The sequence below is a fragment of the Diachasma alloeum genome, unplaced genomic scaffold (genome assembly GCF_001412515.2).
Source record: "Diachasma alloeum isolate Michigan unplaced genomic scaffold, Dall2.0 Dall_scaffold_00176, whole genome shotgun sequence".
NCBI classification, from domain to species: Eukaryota; Metazoa; Arthropoda; class Insecta; order Hymenoptera; family Braconidae; genus Diachasma; species Diachasma alloeum.
In genome coordinates this window covers 1,611,961-1,630,310 of record NW_021680342.1, presented here as the reverse complement: position 1 = coordinate 1,630,310, position 18,350 = coordinate 1,611,961, and the positions used below count along the sequence as shown (strand labels likewise).

At 38.3% G+C, this 18,350-nt stretch overlaps 2 protein-coding genes across 9 annotated transcripts in view; one reads left to right on the top strand and one right to left on the bottom strand.

Moving 5' to 3' along the window:
- LOC107048244 (latrophilin Cirl) overlaps nucleotides 1-13,791 on the top strand; it is a 140,366-nt gene extending 126,575 nt beyond the window's left edge. For 2 of the 7 annotated variants that reach the window (XM_015271333.2, XM_015271325.2), the window contains 14 exons: nucleotides 1,955-2,061; nucleotides 2,279-2,450; nucleotides 2,543-2,703; nucleotides 2,917-3,561; nucleotides 3,998-4,403; nucleotides 4,896-5,121; nucleotides 5,252-5,417; nucleotides 5,551-5,765; nucleotides 5,857-5,960; nucleotides 7,332-7,376; nucleotides 8,021-8,189; nucleotides 8,667-9,054; nucleotides 9,967-10,190; nucleotides 10,442-13,791. In XM_015271333.2, coding sequence (XP_015126819.1) covers nucleotides 1,955-2,061; nucleotides 2,279-2,450; nucleotides 2,543-2,703; nucleotides 2,917-3,561; nucleotides 3,998-4,403; nucleotides 4,896-5,121; nucleotides 5,252-5,417; nucleotides 5,551-5,765; nucleotides 5,857-5,960; nucleotides 7,332-7,376; nucleotides 8,021-8,189; nucleotides 8,667-9,054; nucleotides 9,967-10,190; nucleotides 10,442-11,188 — 3,775 coding nt within the window. In that variant the 3' untranslated portion in view covers nucleotides 11,189-13,791. Of the gene's footprint in view, nucleotides 1-889; nucleotides 997-1,954; nucleotides 2,062-2,278; nucleotides 2,451-2,542; nucleotides 2,704-2,916; nucleotides 3,562-3,997; nucleotides 4,404-4,895; nucleotides 5,122-5,251; nucleotides 5,418-5,550; nucleotides 5,766-5,856; nucleotides 5,961-7,331; nucleotides 7,377-8,020; nucleotides 8,190-8,666; nucleotides 9,055-9,966; nucleotides 10,191-10,441 lie in introns of all 7 variants that reach the window. The other 5 variants (XM_015271358.2, XM_015271342.2, XM_015271350.2 and 2 more) reach the window with 5 other exon arrangements.
- LOC107048290 (ankyrin repeat domain-containing protein 16) lies at nucleotides 13,569-15,325 on the bottom strand. 2 transcript variants are annotated; one of them, XM_015271400.2, is made up of 3 exons: nucleotides 14,918-15,325; nucleotides 14,232-14,495; nucleotides 13,569-14,157 (listed from the first exon to the last, which is right to left on the bottom strand). In XM_015271400.2, the coding sequence occupies exons 1-3, from the start codon at nucleotides 15,228-15,230 to the stop codon at nucleotides 13,787-13,789; spliced, it is 948 nt and encodes a 315-aa protein (XP_015126886.1). In that variant the 5' UTR covers nucleotides 15,231-15,325; the 3' UTR covers nucleotides 13,569-13,786. The 2 variants fall into 2 exon arrangements, with proteins under 2 accessions (XP_015126886.1, XP_015126895.1); XM_015271409.2 differs by having other exon boundaries at nucleotides 13,569-14,133.
- Between the last annotated feature and the right edge of the window lie 3,025 nt (nucleotides 15,326-18,350).

The following is an 18,350-nucleotide window of genomic DNA, read 5'->3' as shown; positions in this document are numbered from 1 at the left end:
GCTCCGGTTTCTTCTCTATCGCTGCTGGCATGGCTATTCTCCTCTATCTGAAAACCTACACACTTGAGTTGTTTTTCATCGATTAATTGTGAATACATGGACAATAACTCGGCCGCATGCTTATCTCAGTCATGAATGAGGATGATAAACAATTGGAAAAATTCTCTTTCACAAAATTGAAGTGTGTCAGACGGAAATGTTGGAAAATATTTCCAACTAATGATTCATTACTTTGACTCAATTCGAAATAACAAGAGATCCTACATTGATATTCTCAAGTTTCATTCAAACGAGAAGCAGCACGAAACCCGGGTGATTTTCTGTTATTTGAATAAAACTGTTTTTCTGGGTTACTGTGACCTTCTTCCCTTATTCTCCCTTCTTCAAGAATACTAACTTTTCACCGGGATAAATTCAGCTCACTGCTTCATTGTTCCCTCATCGTCACAAAAGTGGGGAAAAATAAGGCGAAAAAAAAAACAACAACGCACAACAACAACAAACATTTTCTGTCGCTAATTCTTCGTCTCATTACTGTCACTGCTGCTAACACTCTGTGCATTCATTATTCCCCAATTGTTCTGTCAGAACACAAGACCTTCTCGCGCTCCAGGCTTTATTTGTTCCTTCAATGCGTTGTCTCTCTGGTCCGTTTGTTGTCCACGTATTACAACTAACCCACCTTCAAAAACTCCTTCATTCAAATGGGCTTTGCATTAACAATACCTCGTAATTTCAATTCCCGTGATGGGTTTGTTATCTTTTCTCTCTCAAAAATAATTAGAAGGAACCATTTTAACATAAGAACAGAAGGGGGTAGGGGGGAGAACAACTAGAGTTTCGTATTTCTTTTTTTTTTGTTATTTATTTTTGTACGTGACCAACGCAGGTGCAACGGTCGTCGCTCGTGCATGCTGGAAGTGAACAGTCAATTTTTCGAGGAGGACCCATGTCCCGGAACCGGAAAATACATCGAAGCACAGTTTCATTGTATAGGTTGGTTTTCTATTTTGTTTTTGCCCCACCACCACATTTTTTTTTTGCATTCCACCCGTCCACCCCTTCTGGCGCATCGAGCTCGTCCAACGGAGAACAGAAATGTCGATAATTCCAAGTGGATTTTGTTTCTTCAAACAAGTCCGCGGGGTCATTAACCATGCAACCACCACTTGAAATGACTCTTTCAAGTGTCGCTGATGAATGAAAAGTGCTTCTTGGCTTTTCTGTCAATTGTATATAGGTCAAGCGTGCAAGAACACGTGCAAAATTCCTTGACTCGGTTTAAAGTGGATCGAGGATGCATGGCCGTCGAAGCGTATCGCTGAATGTGGTATTGGGGAAAACGACCGTACTGGGAATGGGTTAGGATGAAGCTGAAGGGGAGTCAGCCAGAGACAAATAAAAATCAATCGACGCGATAAAAGCCCACGATTTCCCATTTTACCTTTCCGAGAGAAGAAAGAGGAGAAAAAGAATGAGAAAATGTTAGGGAGTAAAAAAATTCGAGGGCGAGAGAGGGAGAGGAGCAAAAAAGAATTGAAAGGGAGTACAAACGGGGAAAAAGTACGATAATGTCTAGCGCCAAGCGAAAGATTTTACGAGAGGCTGAACGCCAATACGTGGTCCGCCTTCCTGAACGAGCTGGGCGAGATGCTCCAGTGTGCGAAAAATGATGGCGTATTATCCTTGCACAAATTCACGACGTAACGTATTATAGCACTAAACTTCCTGGGATTTTTCCGGTGGGAGAAACAAGCAGTTATAAATTCTGATGGTAGAATTGATTCCCAGGGGCATGATAAAAATGTGTTCGATGACTAATGAACAAATATCACAAATACCACAAATACCTTGCAGATCCATGACAACGCGCGATAGACAAAAAAAAATAATAATGAATCAAAATTTCTAATGAACTTTAATTTCCTTTCTTCTCCTCGCCGAATCTCATCAGGTGCAATGAGAAACAGAACTGCAGTATAACGGCGTCAACGTCGCATTTCGGGGATCCATGCCCAAACACCCTCAAGTATCTTGAGGCGCACTATCAGTGCCTGTCTGGTAAGTAAACTCACAATTGTCACGTTCTCCTTGGATTCGATAAAAGGAATGACGAGAATAAACACTGAAATGTACGCATGAACGATGAGCTCGAAATACGCCGATAGTGAGCCCTGTTTTTTTTTCAATGTGAAAGAAGCCAAGTGGAAGTTGAAAAAATATGTATATATCCAATCGGAGATAGCCCAGATAGAAAAATAAAGCGTGTCTTTTGCAGCTGCCACAACGACGACAACGTCAAGGCCAAGTCCACCGTGGCTGATAACTTCACAGCCGAGTGTATGGAGTACAGCGAGCCCAAGTGTCCGCCCACCATCGAGGGCAACGAGTCCACCGTCCCAGCTGCCAGCGATAACAACCCTCAGCCCGCCTGTGACAACACCCCTCAGGTAAACTGCAACGTTGAACATTTTTATCCTACCACTCTTCACATTCTCCAGACGACAGGCTAAATTGACATAAAATATTCAATATTTTTCAGTTCAACGAGCACAATGAGGACGTTGGATGAGAATGACGAGGATCAGGTTGAATTGAATCCTTCGAGGGGTAGTGGTGCACCAGTGGTGCCCACCCCCGAGACCACAGAGTCAACGACAGAGACTGGATATGCGTCGTGGAAAACGAGCAGAAGACCCATAGGTACACAATGCTGAATTAAATTGAATAGCACTCGCATTCCATATTATAATGGATTTTCGTCATCAAAGGGCTTTTAATTAGAAAGCTGACCGCTTTGTTTAGTGCTTCCCATTGTAATTGTGCAAAATGATTGTGTCGATTAATTCGGGATTAATCGAAACATTAAGACCATCTAAATTGCTCTACAGTTGTTATCCGTGATTTCTTTCGCAGTGTCGACCAGTATTCCCTATTCCGATCCCAATGCAAATGGTAAATGGTACGACTACAGCCGGTTGTACTGCCAGTCAACAATGGCAAGGAATCTCTTCTGGAATGCCACGAGAACAGGTGACATTGCTGTACAAAGCTGTCCAGGTGGTGCTAATGGTGTGGCTAGATGGCGATGTATTGCAGCTGAGGATTCAGCCACCTGGTACAGGGATTCCCCGGATCTCAGCGAGTGTCGGTCCGTGTGGCTGTCATCCCTCGAGACACGTGTCCAATCGGGTGACAAGATTCTCACAATTAGTGATGATCTCTCTGCTGTTACCAATAATAGCAGAATATTTTACGGTGGTGACATGATGATTACCACCAAAATTATAAAAAATATGGCGGAAAAAATGAGCCAGGATATCAGCACTTATCGTGACTCGAGTCAGAGTGAATTCACGGTCACTGAGTTGTTGCAGGGTGTTGTTAGAACTGGAAGCAATTTGCTGGATAAAGCGCAAATGGCGTCGTGGAAAGATTTGAGTCACGAGGATCAGATGAGAGTTGCAACCTCGCTACTTATTGGTCTTGAGGAGAATGCTTTTCTCCTTGCTGGCACGCTACATCATCAGAAGACCATTGTTCAGGAGGGGAAAAATATTTGTAAGTTGCAACACCTAAATTGCTTTTCAGATAAATATCTAGAAAGTTTTCGTTTCATTTTTGAAGAGAAGAAAAAACATTCTGCAGCGCTCAAGTGAGAAGTTCCATTCGCTAATGGCATTTTCGCAAGAATTTTATTGCCGAACAGAGCCATCAATTTTAGGTCCCAGTAAACGGTACAATTAAAGATAGTTACGGTACTAATGTAGATTCCAATTTCACAAAATACAGAATAATAATCCGTGTAATAAGTAATAACAATGCCATTGCAACTGGCAATTACAGTTGATTTTTTTACAACATCGTAATGAGCGCTATTCGTACAGTGACATAACTTTATTACCCTCATCTCCCTATTTAGCATCAGTCTGAATGAATATTCCCCGGAGGAAATTTAATGCCGAAAATTTCAATAAAACCATTCTCTCATCCCCAGTAATGGAGGTACGAGTATTGGAAACACGAAATATTGACAATAAAGTCGAGGTATTTCCATCTGAATCAACGCGGGATAGATGGACAGCGTCGAATGATCGTGTTGAATTAACAAGAAAATCGCTATTGGAGAATAGAGAGGAGGGCCTAGTGAGGCTTGTTTTCATGGCATTTGATCGGCTGGAAGAAATACTTCAGCCACAGCAAGAGGAGTCTTTTGTTTCGTTGAACGAAGATGTTAGACAGCGTAACATCAGCAACAGGATACTAAACAGCAAAGTCATCTCGGCGTCGTTGGGTAAAGGACGTCATATTCAACTTTCGGAGCCAGTACGTGTTTACTTTGAGCATCTCACCACGGAGAATGTAACAAATCCCACTTGTGTATTCTGGGATTATGTAATGAGGTAAGATTATGAGAAATAAAAATGAAGAAATGAAAAAAGTTTATTTATGCAGACGTTTATAATAATGTATTTTGGACACAAAAGGAAACTTGAGCTCATTTATTCTATACTCGAGGTATTTCTCTTCGGGTTTCTATGCTCGCCAATCCCCCCCCTATTGGAGGCGGGAGGCGGTCTCGTCATAAATAGAAATTCACAAATCTCTAGAAATTCCTTTTCAGCAGTATAATGCCCTATCTGATCCTTTCTCTTCATTATTTGACCTTTTTCTTACATATTTCATTATTTCCACTCCATATTTACATACGTTTTGCTGAGATTCACCGAGAGATTTTCCTCCATTCTGGTAAAATTCAAAGCTTTCTCTCGTCCCTTTTTGAGTTTTGATGTGTTTACAGTTTCACTCTGCACCCCTGCAGACTTATTATCCTATCAGGTAGAACCTTCCAACTATAAGAGACGGAACTGAATTAAATTCAAAACTGTTTATAGTTCATGGTCGGAGGAGGGCTGTCACATACGTAAAACAAACGAGACACATACGGTATGTGAGTGCAATCATCTCACAAACTTTGCTGTACTGATGGACGTGCACGCCGTGAAACTGGACATGGCCCATCAGGTCGCGCTACAAATCATCACGTATATCGGATGTATCATCTCAGTGGTATGCCTCGTGCTGGCCATCATGACATTTCAGCTGTTTCGTGGACTCAAAGTGAGTTTCATTTTTATTTCCTCTTATGCAATTTTTGTTGATTAAAGTTTGCGGAGAAGGATGAAATTTAATAAAGTTACATTGCCCCGGATTCTGTGCTCTCATGGAATGTCTAACTATTATGTTACAGTCTGACCGTACGACGATACACAAGAATCTGTGTGTGTGCCTTCTCATAGCTGAGGTACTCTTCGTCTGTGGAATTGGACAGACGGATCAGAGGATTGTGTGCGGTGTAGTTGCTGGATTGCTACACTTCTTCTTCCTTTGTGCATTTGCATGGATGTTCCTCGAAGGTAAGACATTTCTTGACCCACTGCACAGCATAAAGATTCTGTCCAGAAGATAATCTCCTTTTGAAGAATAGTTTCTATGTTAACATCGAATGCAGAGGTAAATATTAGTGTTTTATTTTACTGTTTTGTTCAGGCTTTCAACTTTATGTGATGCTGATAGAAGTTTTCGAAGCAGAAAAATCACGATTACGGTGGTACTATCTGGTGGCTTATGGCGGTCCACTGTTAGTAGTTGTAATATCCTGCATCATCGATCCGTTGAGCTATGGCACTGATCGATATTGCTGGCTGAGGGCAGACAACTATTTCATCTTCAGTTTCGTTGGCCCTGTTATCCTCGTTATTCTGGTAACTTTGTCGTCTATTTTCACTCGTCGTTACTGTTTCAATGGCGGTGAAGAGGCTTTCATTGATTTATTGATTATTTCGGTTGTAACAGGCAAATTTGGTGTTCTTATCCATGGCCATATACATGATGTGTCGGCACGCCAACACCACTGTCTCCATGAAGAGCAAAGAGCATTCAAGACTGGCTAGTGCAAGGTAAGATTCCACTTGATTATGTTGTACTTGAAGTATGTAAGAACATACGGCTGTTGTGTTGTTACACCCAGTAAAGAACGTATATAATCGTGTTGAGCGAAGTTTGTTTATATATTGATGAAAATTTATTATTTATGCTTTTATCGATTATCATTGAGATTACACACAGGCTTCGCTAGCTTCGACTATATTTACAGAAGCTGTAATTGTGTTATCTCTCATGTATTTTTTTCTTCGACATTTTAATTTCATTGATTTTTACTGTGAACAATTCATTTAGTGTCATTTTGTTATTTTAATTTTGTTGGAATGAAGGCAAGTTTCGTATGACACGACACGCTAGTAAATTGATAATGGTCAGAGTCATGCTGTGTTAGCCATCGCTCACTCGGTTCATTAATGAATTCATCAATGACGCGTCAATTCTCTGATTACCCGCCCAATGACGAAATTTTCCACATCAAATCATTTTCGAATGTATAAGTATCACGTTAATACGATGGACATTTTTCGAAATAAATTTTCATTCTTCCCTTCGTGTATTGGGATATGGAATATCCAGGGTACTATTGAATTTTTTTTTTCGCTCCCAGTTCTCCATTGTTTCGAGCGTTAAATATCAAAAATTCCATTGGAAATTCAATATCCCAGTGTCACTGCAAAATACAGGTGATTTCTATTGGAAAATTCTCTGCATAAATTCGATTGCGTTCATATAATTCTAGTTTATCTCACAGAGGAAATTCATATTTGTTTTGCCAATAGATTGATAACGGTAATTGTTACTGGATACATTAGAGATGATAATGATTTTCGTTATCACTGAATAGTTGAACTCGACAAATGAATAAACTGATTAATGTATTATCAATTATTTATTTTATATTGGTGATGGTATGGATAAAATATAATGATTCCTGCAATTTCCGATTCGAATTACAGTCAAATGATGGTCAATTTTACCGATGTATAATTGGACGAATGAATGTCCTCAGGCAAACTATGTGTGCACTGTCTGCAATTTTTATTATTCACACGCAAAACGAGAAAAAAAAACAGTTCACTCGGTATCGACGCTGTTCCATTCACTGCGTGCACTAATTGTGTTGTTGAAGTTGGTCGAAGTACACAAATTATTATTCAAATTTTGCGCCCTAAAATTCAATGCCAATTATTGAAATCAGTAATGCGAATCGAGTAATTGCTGAGGAGAAATATGCATAGAAACGCAGACATTAAAATAAATCATAAAAAAATGGTGCCGGGATAATCACCTAACGTTGCTGTATTGTTTCATTTTTTTATTAAATCTTCTACCCACTTCTGTCTACACTGTTCTACATTCCTCTGCATGGCGTGGTTGGTTGGTAGTGGAAAGGAAGAAAATGCTCTTCCCAACAAATTGCAAGCGCACTTGTAAGATATTTACTATTTTTATTATTATCATTTTTGTTGTTAAATGTCTATCCACATTATCAGAATAACATCTTCTGTTACTTAGATAACGACTACTTTTCTCATGCCTTTACCCGTTATCCATCCACTCTTACTGTAGTTGTAGAGTAGAACTTACAGTATTATTTTGAACGTCAAGAAAACAATCTAAATCACTAAATAACAAATTCCATTTGCATGCTTCACAGAAAAACTCACTCATCAATATGCACGCCTGATTTTACTTTCATTTATCTTCATTAGATTTATTTATTTCTTCAAGTTCAACGTGGGATTTCAATCTCAATTAGACCCAACTCTAGTTTTACAATAAAAGTATCTTCGAAAACTTAAACTTCGTTCTTCAATGTTTCCTTTTTTATTCAATAATTAGACATTCTATAAGTATGGCGTTGAGATATTAATAATCCTATGCATCACAACACTCCGGGAAACGCGAATGAATGATGTATGAATTTACAAACACGAATAGTACCAGTTTACAAAATGACCCCACGTCTCCTCTGTCATTCTGTCAATTATTAATGTCCCAACGCTATTTATTATGATTCATCCGAAAATACATAAACCTAATCTATTCACCTCGCTCTCACTTGACAATATAGGGCATGGCTGCGCGGTGCAATCGTCCTAGTATTCCTGCTGGGACTGACCTGGACATTTGGCCTTCTGTATTTGAATCAAGAGTCAGTTATAATGGCATACATCTTCACTGTACTGAATAGCTTACAAGGGCTATTTATATTTGTATTCCATTGCGTGCAAAATGAAAAGGTAAGGGAGTACACTGGACTATCACCCACACTACTATAAAATTAATCAACTATTCATCATCATTGTCACACGAATGCAAGACCCGATAAGACGTAAAGTGTGTCAATCATCGCCGTCTAACGAATTGATTAACAACCAAGAAGTCAAGCAGAAAGAATACATGGAGTAAATAATTGAATTATGAAGTGTGTTAAAAATAAATCATGACACAAACGAGGATTATTCATTTCCTCTCTCTCCCACGAGCTTTCTCCTCACATAAGCTCATCCCCAGTTATTTTCCAATCATCTTATCAACACGCATTCCTATAAATCACGTAATCTCGACATTATTCTTCATTTCATCATTCCAATGAGTCACGCTTCGTAAATTTATTTGAAGATACAATTTATCTCACTATTCACAGCGGCTTTTTTGATAATTGCACGAGTTAATTGTTTTTCTTTCTCCCGCACCCTGGGGCTCATGTTTTACAGGTGAGAAAAGAATACAGAAAATTCATAAGGAGACACTCGTGGCTACCAAAGTGTCTGCGCTGCTCGAAGACAGTGACAGGCAGTTCAGGCGGTTCAACAGGGACAAGTGGTGGACCAGCTGGTGTTAACGGTGGAAAAGACTTTCCATCCCACAATACATCATCAAATCCGTCAGCACCAACGACAGATAGCTCTGGATTATCACCCCATGCAGCATCCAATGTGGGTACACCACCAAACAATCACAACAACCTGACAGCATCAACTAATAATACGAATCTTTCGATAAATGTGAACCTGAACAATTTGTCACTGAGATCGCCGAATGGCTCACACCAGATGCACATGATGGCACCTAGCAACCACAATAGGCATCACGGCCAACAAGGTATCCAATAAAAAACCGCTTATACACCAAACCAATATGGAATACCCGTTCGAGGTCTCATTTACCGCTTTACTGTCGCCTAGTAACCCATGTCCATACTCTTGAAGGTCAATTTTTCATTATTTTACAGTGTAAATTACTTGAATTTTTACGCTTCATGATTGTTTATATATTGAAGCAGGAGAGGAAATTGGAATAGAGAGTATGTGTCTATCTGGAGAAATACGCTCAACTCCTTAGCTCATGCATGACGATTATTATTTACTTTCATTTCAGTTATAGCACATTCTATTCTTTTTACTTCTGTACATTTTACTAAGCACTCAACTAACGAGACACATTATTTTTGTATAAATAGTACCTATAGTACAGTACATGTAATATAGCCGGCTTACCATACCGAGTTTAAAATTAGTTGAATTGTTAAAAAGACCTCTAGTTAAAAAATAACTAACAAATGGTGGTTCTTCCGTAGCCCCTGCGGGGGGTTTGGTGTACGCGGTTAACGGTTACTTTGTTCGCACCGTGTGCAACGGAGAATATGACAAGTGCCATACAATTGGTGATTTGTCCATGAAATTGTAAATATGGAGAGTAACAACTTTTCTGGAATTAACGTAGAAGAGCACATTTCTCGAAAGATTCGTAGACAAGAAAGACGAAAAAAAGGAACTGAACTCCTATATTTTTTCGTTTTCTCATGTAATTAGATTATAATTAGCTTCTAACACTTGGCTTTAATACTCACTAACAACGCACGCAGTCACATCAAACTTTCCGACAATCGATAAACACAGACTGTTTCAACGTATCAACAATGACAGAAACCATTAGAAAAACATGACTGTGTCTTGATTTGACGAGAGACTGAGAATAAGACATTCGATTTTTGGCAGCCAATAAGAATGGCAGAATCCCTTGCTTTACAGTACTTGATGTCTGGACGTGGATGGCAAAACAACATCGACAGACAACCAATGCCGGTGGCGAACGAGCCCCGGGAGACAGCATCGACGGATGCACACGCAGTGGCAACTCTTCCACACTCTCGTCACGGCTTCTTTCCATCCACCAATAATTTACCAAAATCAGCCACTGCCACTTGGGGCCCTATTAACAAAAACCTCATGTGGAAGGTAACTAGAAAAAACCGAAACTAGAGAATGAAAAGAACAAAACCTAGTGGAACAGAAACAGACTCAACTTTTCTCCTACTAACAATATTTTACTGTGGCGCTTTGGTGCACTTTTTCACAATTACTTTTCTGACTTGAGTTTGAATTAAAAAAAAAAACACCTCCAACAACAAAGTTACGAAAAGAGTGTAAAAACGTAAGACACGTTGTAGTTGTATGAGAACTTATGAATTTTACCATTTTTCTTGCAGAACATTTCTTTTAAGTCATACTCCCGTGATTCAGGCCACGGTGGTTCAGAGCAGGAGGAGTCACCCCGTACCCACAACACAATGACCCTTGGACACACTGGTAGAACACGAGACAGGCGTCAGATGAACGACAGTTTGGAAATAACTGGCGTTAATAGACCATCGGGTCGTCGTGCTGCATCGCCGTACAATCATACGTACACAGAGATACGCGATGGGGGTAGAGTGGGTGGTTATCATCAAGGACATTTGAGGGGTCTGGTTGGGGAGGATGATCCGGTGTATGAGGAAATTGAACGCGGTGGAAGTGGAATTGGTGTTGGTGTTGGTGAAATTCAGGTGTCAGATATGTCGGATGAGGATGGTAGAAGGCAGAGCGATATGAGTAGACAGTCTTCGCGAAGTTATGGGGACCATAGACCTTTGATACCGTACTCACCGGCCAATGATCGACTGATACATTATGGCCAGTCGGTTGATCGTAATGCACTGCAGTACGATCCATCGCAGTACAGTCCAGCGCAGGAGAGAACGCTCAATGCGTGCTGGGAAAAGTTGAGGAGACAGCAGGCCAAGTATGAACTTGGTGAGATGAATCGTATACCTGGTAATTTTGGTATGCCACAGCAGGATCATACGAGGACTGTTGCTGTTCTCGATGGACACACTGTTGTCTGTCATCTGCAGCCACAAACGGACATGTACACTGGCCGTGGAGTTCCCCCACCGTCCTACAGCGAGTGTTGAATAATATTACGAACAAAATAAAATCGCCTTTCATTACTTTGTTGGCGTCCACAGCTCAATAATAATCGCCGTTCTAGGTGAAGCGATTTATTTTCCTTTTCACTACTTCAACGACTTTATTAACGTCATTAGTTTTTCATTTCTTTCTTCGAATTTGTTTTTTTCGCGGGCCGAAATCTACGGGGATTTGAAAACAACGTATTTGAGACTGGTTTGGAGACGTGTGAGGATCCTTGGGATAGTTCTTGGGGGAGAGACCATTGCGGCTCTGTTGACTCTGAATAGGTTTTCATTTATTTAACACTTTTCTATTTGCTTTTTTGATGAAAACTGGAATGACAGTTTGAAATACATATCGTTTATTGAATTAACGAAACATGAGAGAAAAACCAATTATTCGGTCGATTAAACGATTGAAAATTGGATTGGAAAGCAATTTTAAATTTAATCCATGTAACCATTGTCATTCGACTAGTCGTGATTGGGAAATGAAATTTCCCAAAAATTCGTTTTCGTTTTTCTTTTTTTTTTAGTTTCGCTCGTATGCAAGAGTCAATCACAACTGCCATTGTCATAATCATTGTCAGATTAATTTCCTCCAGATGCTCTCCCAGTATCAATTGTACATTAAATTTTTGGAACGTTGCGTTTTTCATCCCGAAATGTTATTTTTATAAATATATGTAGAATGATATGTATATGTATTGTATACAATAACGTTGTACTAACGAGGAGGAAAGAAGGAAGAATAATGAAAAATGTGTGAAGGAATGATGAATGAACGCAATGGATCAGAAGTGATTGAAAAAAAAATATATTCATAATTAGATAGTGCGATTTTTCGGAGCGCCGTATTCTTTTTCGTTGAGACGGCAAAAGCGAAACTTAGTCACTGTTTTTTTTACTATATTTTTTAAATATAGAAAAAATATATCCTATTCGCGTCTTAAACACTCGATTTAATAAATTAAAAGAAAATAAAAATTTCGTGCCCTATTTATTTTTTACATATCGCAATTTTTCTTTTCTTTTACTACTGTAAATTTTTCCTCTCGTACTGGCAATTATATATAGGTCCAAAACCTCTTATTTACAATTGTAAAAATGAATTAATCGATGCTAGTGCGAGACTGATTTTTTTTCTTTCGGGCATGCAGTCAATTTGAACATAAATACGAATTTAAAAAAGTAATAATTATTTCAACACTATTTATTTTCCGCTCATTGATCGGATTTTTTGTAAGAAAAAAAAATACACAAGAGGAAGGGAAAAAATACTGCATTTACGGCAATCCCCCGCAAGCTCGGGTGAATTTAATCATCCTAGCGAATTTATAATAGTTAATAACCACAATCGAGTTACGGCCGTGTTAAGTGTATAAATGTTCTCCTTTTACTCCCAAATCGTTAATCTCTCCCCCTCCCAATCTCAGAATATTTCTGCAATAAATTTAAATCAAGACAGTTGTAAAGATGAAATCCTCTAGTATTTGGTCAGAGACAAAAGCACATACATGGGAGTAACTATTTGGACATTTAAATTGTAAATGTTTGCTAATTTTGTGACAATTGGAGGGCAAACTCAATGCATTTGAATCATGTGTTACAAAGGGAACACAATTTCTTTAAAAATATGTGCACGCAAAAAAAGGAAGACAAGTAGTCAAAACGAAATAATAATATGTATCACATTCCGCGATTCCTTGCCACAACATGACAACTCTGGGGCTCGAAAAATCATGTACGAAAAAAAAAAATTACAAAAGAGCCTGATATAGTGAGACTTTAAAATGGAGCAAGAAGAAAATCTTCCTTGTTTCCCAAATTGAATAAAAAAACATAAATGAGAGGAAGTATTTGACTGGAGGAATGAAAGTGCGTGTGAGAGCAAGTGAGAGCAAAACGTTACTACGTTTTTTTATGTTATTATAATTATTGTAGTTACTTATCCTCGTTATCCTTCGAAGAATTTATTTCGAAAAGAAGAAAAAAATTAACGTAAAAAGAAAACATGGAGAGAAAAGAAATGAATTTTTGTACATAATGTATATAATGCTTTGTACATGTTGAGTACTTGTAATGTAAATCAGATGAAAACAATGATTGAGGATGCATTAAAAAATAACTAAATGTGAGATACTTATAAGGAGAAGAGACTAGTTTAAATAGCCCAATCTGATTCATTGAAAATACTAAGAAAAACAATGGAAAAAAAACATACTACAAAAAAAACAATTGATGTGAGGACATGAGTATAAGATTTTAACTTAAGTCTTGACATAGGAATGTAAATAAATTAAGCAAGGAAAAGAATAAACAATTAAAACTGCCCAAATAACTATTGAATATTTTTTTTTATTATTTAACTAGTATGCAAAAAAATACAAAAAAAAAATACAAAATGCAATTGCTTCAGTAAAAAAACACTTCCGTCTTAAGTCTTCTTTTATATCGTAAAAGGATGAAATGAAATATTTGAAAGAAAATTGTTTGGCACAGGAAACAACAGTTTCTGTTCATGCGCAGGAGAATGATTAGATCAGATGGAATAAATAAATGTGTACCAATCTTTAAAATGGCTATTAAAAAATATTTATTTCATATCAGAGACTGTTCTTCTTCAAATTTCTGCAATAAACCCACAATACTTTCCATTCTACTCCTCTGAGCGCAAACTAACGGAGTTGCTCCATAATTATCCCGACATCGGAAATCAATTAATTTATTTCTGACGATATGTTGAACAACTGCACAGTTACCCACCGTTGCTGCTAAATGCAAAATTGTCTGTCCAACTCCATCAGTTTGTCGGACATCCGCTCCGAATTTCATTAAACATTCAAATACTTTGAAATTCTGAGATTTAACAGACTCATGGAGCGGTGTGGAGCCCGAAGAGTCACAAATACCAATCAGTCCTGGCTCAGCACTCAGTAAAGCGCTCACTGCACCAACACAACCGTGAAAGGCTAAACGCAATAATCAATTTTTCATTAATTCCCCTGGAGGAATTATCGTCGCAAAGTGATGATTAAAACTTTACCAGCAATGTGGAGAGCAGTTCGACCATTGTTACTAGCAGTCGTGGCCACCACTAACGGCTGCTGTAGTAATGTTTTTATAATGGATACATCACCAGCACGACAAGCCAATAATAACGGTGTCCATCCGTCCTTATTTCTGATTATGGGATTGGCACCAGCTTTTAATAATGCATTGACGCTTATTTTTGCGTCCGGACCGCTCTTGGTGCAGGCCAGCATCAGAGGTGTCCAATCGGCTCGTTTTAATGCATCAACTTCCGCTCCTAAAACGACAGAAATTATTGATTCAGCTTTGGAAGATGCCACTCATGGCACTCGATATTTTCAGATGAGCGAACATTTAATTCTCATTAGGCATTCAATATCCTGGCGAGATTCCGGTTATAGAGAGTTCAATTTTATTTGAAATTGTTCGGCAAACTTCAATAATCAGAATGACAATTGAACGAACGGGGAAATTTATTCTCATCTGAGTAATTGTACGTGTTTCACTGTTTGTCATTCCACGGAGTATGAAACAACATCAACATGAAATTTGCATCAGTCTGCTTACTTCGGCATCAATAAACATGAAGCAAACATGAAGTTTGATAAGACGCGTAGAAGTTTCGAGGGAACAGTGTTCCGTAACAATTAACTAAGTTAAACTGCACTTATCCGGTCTATGTATTCAAACAATATAAACCTTGGTCAATTAAAAATTCAACAATATCAGAGTGTGCAAACTGAGAAGCTTCGTGGAGTGGCCGTTTCATATCTTTATTAGTAACATCAACTTTGAATGCCGGATATGACCAGTCGTTGCACAAGCACTTAGCAATTTCCAAATGGCCCTCTCGCGCCGCTATGTGTAGCGCCGTATCTCCTGTACTATCATGACGATAAACTGTCCAGTCTTGAATTTCATAGCGGCCCGATAGCTCTTTCAATTTATCTAAATCACCACGTTGTGCGGAACGTAAAAAATCACGTGATGGATCAACACCACTGTTTGCCATCAAATGAGTCTTCTTTTGAGCGTTTTGCGAAAGTGAATAAACTCGCGTTTGTCGAGCCCGACTATATGATCGAAGATGTCCGGAGGGTCGGTAGGATGCCGGTAGACACACGGGGTTTATCTACTTAATGACAGGTGCTGCCACCTCGTTCTTGGAATTCCATTGGAACCAGCTTACGGTCAATGATATCAGTCAATAAGACGGGGAAAATGAGTCGGTGTAGCAGCTCGTTGCACTTTTGTCGGGTTGTAATAAATTTTAAGAGCTACAGAAAAATTATTCATCAAAGTTTTGGTCTTATTTTCGCTTTTTTTAAAGGATTTCTCATTTTTTCGCACCTTTTGGCGTGCTGACAAAACGAAAATTGATAATTTTCGTAGTATTAATTGCTCTCATAAAAGATTTATGTTTTTCAGGTCAATACATTCATTTTACGGAAAATTATCAAGTCAATGTTATTGAGTAAAGTATATCTTTGTTTATTAAACACTCATAATTTCCAGGGAACAAATGATAATTTCGAGAGGAAACTACAATTTTCTTGCTGAAAATTGTCTTATTGACAAAGCTAATTAAGTTCGAGGGGACAATTTTTTCAGGAGAAAAACTGTAATGAAAAGTAGTTTTTCGGCAGAGTTAATTTTTTCTCTCAGTGCAACAAATGAAGAGTTCAAAAGTCGAATGAAGTCGAGTTGCGAAATTGACGAGTCTAAGTCTGAAGAGTTGAAGTCTGTTGATCCTCACTTCCATAACAATAAATCCTCCAGTCTTGTTTTTCATATCGCTGCGCCTTATCCACTCAATACCAGGTGCTGCCATCTTGTTCTCAAAGACGACTGAAAATGTACCGATCACCCTGATATCAACGCTGATTGAGCAATCCTTTTCGGATTCACAGAATCAAAATTATAATGAAATGGAGGAATTCAATGACTCATACTTCCGCATGTTCTTCGAATAGATCCAATCACTTTATTTCCCCAACTTTCTAGAAACCATCCTAAATCGAAACCCCCCATCTATCAACATGTGATTTCTTAGTAAAGCAGACTATAAAAACCGCTTCATTTTCAAACGGTCCTGAGTCACGGATACGCTATAATTCCACAGTACTGACGTCTTTCCCTACGTAAACGTGGTTGCAGTATGAAAAATATCTGTTTCCACATGAAAAAGAAAACACTGACTTCACCGAGAAACAGCTCATCGCATGAGTATGAATCTTTCTCTCCAGCCAACTCCATGTCAACTATGCCTTAGTCACTGTTGAGCGCATCGCAGCGATAAATAATCATTCTACCCCAGTGAACTTGTTAATGTCGGTTTAAACTTGTCGGTGAACGAAAAAAAAGAAAGAGAACAGAGAAGGGGAGAAAGGGGATACGAGAAAAAAAATCGTGACTACTGATTTGTCCGTGCCAGGCTCCCCGACGTCGCATGCAATAACGCCAGGCATCTTCTTTTGTTAAACTGACTGACCTGTTATATATTAGTATTATTGATTGTTCATTCAGTATAACGTTGCAATGTTAAACATTCTTGGTACGTTCATTGTACCAGGGAAAGCCACATTGATGATTTAGTCACGATGGTAACACCATTAAAGTAGACCATCACGATCGATATATAGATACAACAACTACAAAACCATCCATGGAATTTGTGTTTATATACACGTGTGTTGCATTATCTACTTTTTCACATCGGTCTAAGGGGGGCCCACATGACGTTATTTCATATGAGAACAAGGACTATATGCATAACTGGTGATTTTTTTTTTCATGCGAAGGACAAATTAGGCAAATCTGTGGGAAACGACGAGCTTGTCATTTTCCTTGGATTTTATTATTTGTATTATCACTATTTTTATTACAACTTCAACCATGGGATTTATCTCTGCTGATGTGGAATCGGGCGCGGTGGAAGCTATTTCTAGGGGTAATGAGGCAGTAAAAGGATTCTCAAGGTTGCATTGTGAGGACAGTCTGCATTTTATTTATTTATAGCGATCGATTCGGGTTACTAATATTCTGCCGATATTCAATAGGGAAGAAACTGGGAATTATCAAAACGAAAATAGTGCCTCAAAAATTAATCAACCCCAATGTTGTTTCTTTTACGAGGGAAAGGGCGCGCGCTACGCGCACGTGAAATATACGAGTCTCAAGTTAAGCTAAGTCATCATCATAGATGGCTAATATTTATTCATTGTTCATATTGGTTTTAAGAGTGATTAATTTTTGGAAATAATTAAAGTTCTAATTTGATGTGAAGAAGAAATTGAAAAGTTATATGATATTATTTTTGCATTTTATTGTGGTCCAAAGAATTGTATCATGAATTAATTTGGCATTGAATTCCACTTCATTTTATATGAAATAAGGTTTGTCTTCCATATTCTTCTTCATTCTTTCTAATGGAAAAAATTTATACTGAAGAGTTGATCGTGTTTCATAAAAAATTAATGTAAATGATGATGATTTACCTCCCTTGAAATAATCCTAAGTCAAACATAGCAGACTAGATTGCTGACAAAAAACGTTACATTCTTTTTTGACAAGAGGAAAAGAGGATTTGGAATCTCTCGGAACATGGCTAGAGTCCTTCAGCCTGTTTTGTTTCTAAATAACAGGCACTTGACACACTGAACAAATATTAGTCATCCCTCCAGGAATGAGGAATTCGTCGGCAAATGTATTTTTCCTCATCCATAAAGAATTGTCGCCTAGCGATAATTATTCACTCTCCTGTCGTCTATTGACGAACTCAATTGGTCGTTATTAGGCAATGGAGGTATTTTATGAGGAAGTAATTTTTCAAAAAATAGTTCTTTCTCATTTTCCTCTTTACCATTAGTCCAGCGTAAATACGAGTCTCCTCTTCCTGCTATCAATATCTCCGCTATCTCAGCTTTGACAAATAATGTTTTATTACTTACCTAATGCTCATTGTTTCAACTCGACAGCAAATAAATCCCAACCACCAGTGTCTGCTTATAACGATGAGCATAACATCCTACCTATGTTTTCCTGCAATTATCTGCCAGCCAATAATACCTATCAATTACGTGCGATATGATGTCTGGTATAATCGTTGAATAAGCTTCTCGAAAATACGAAA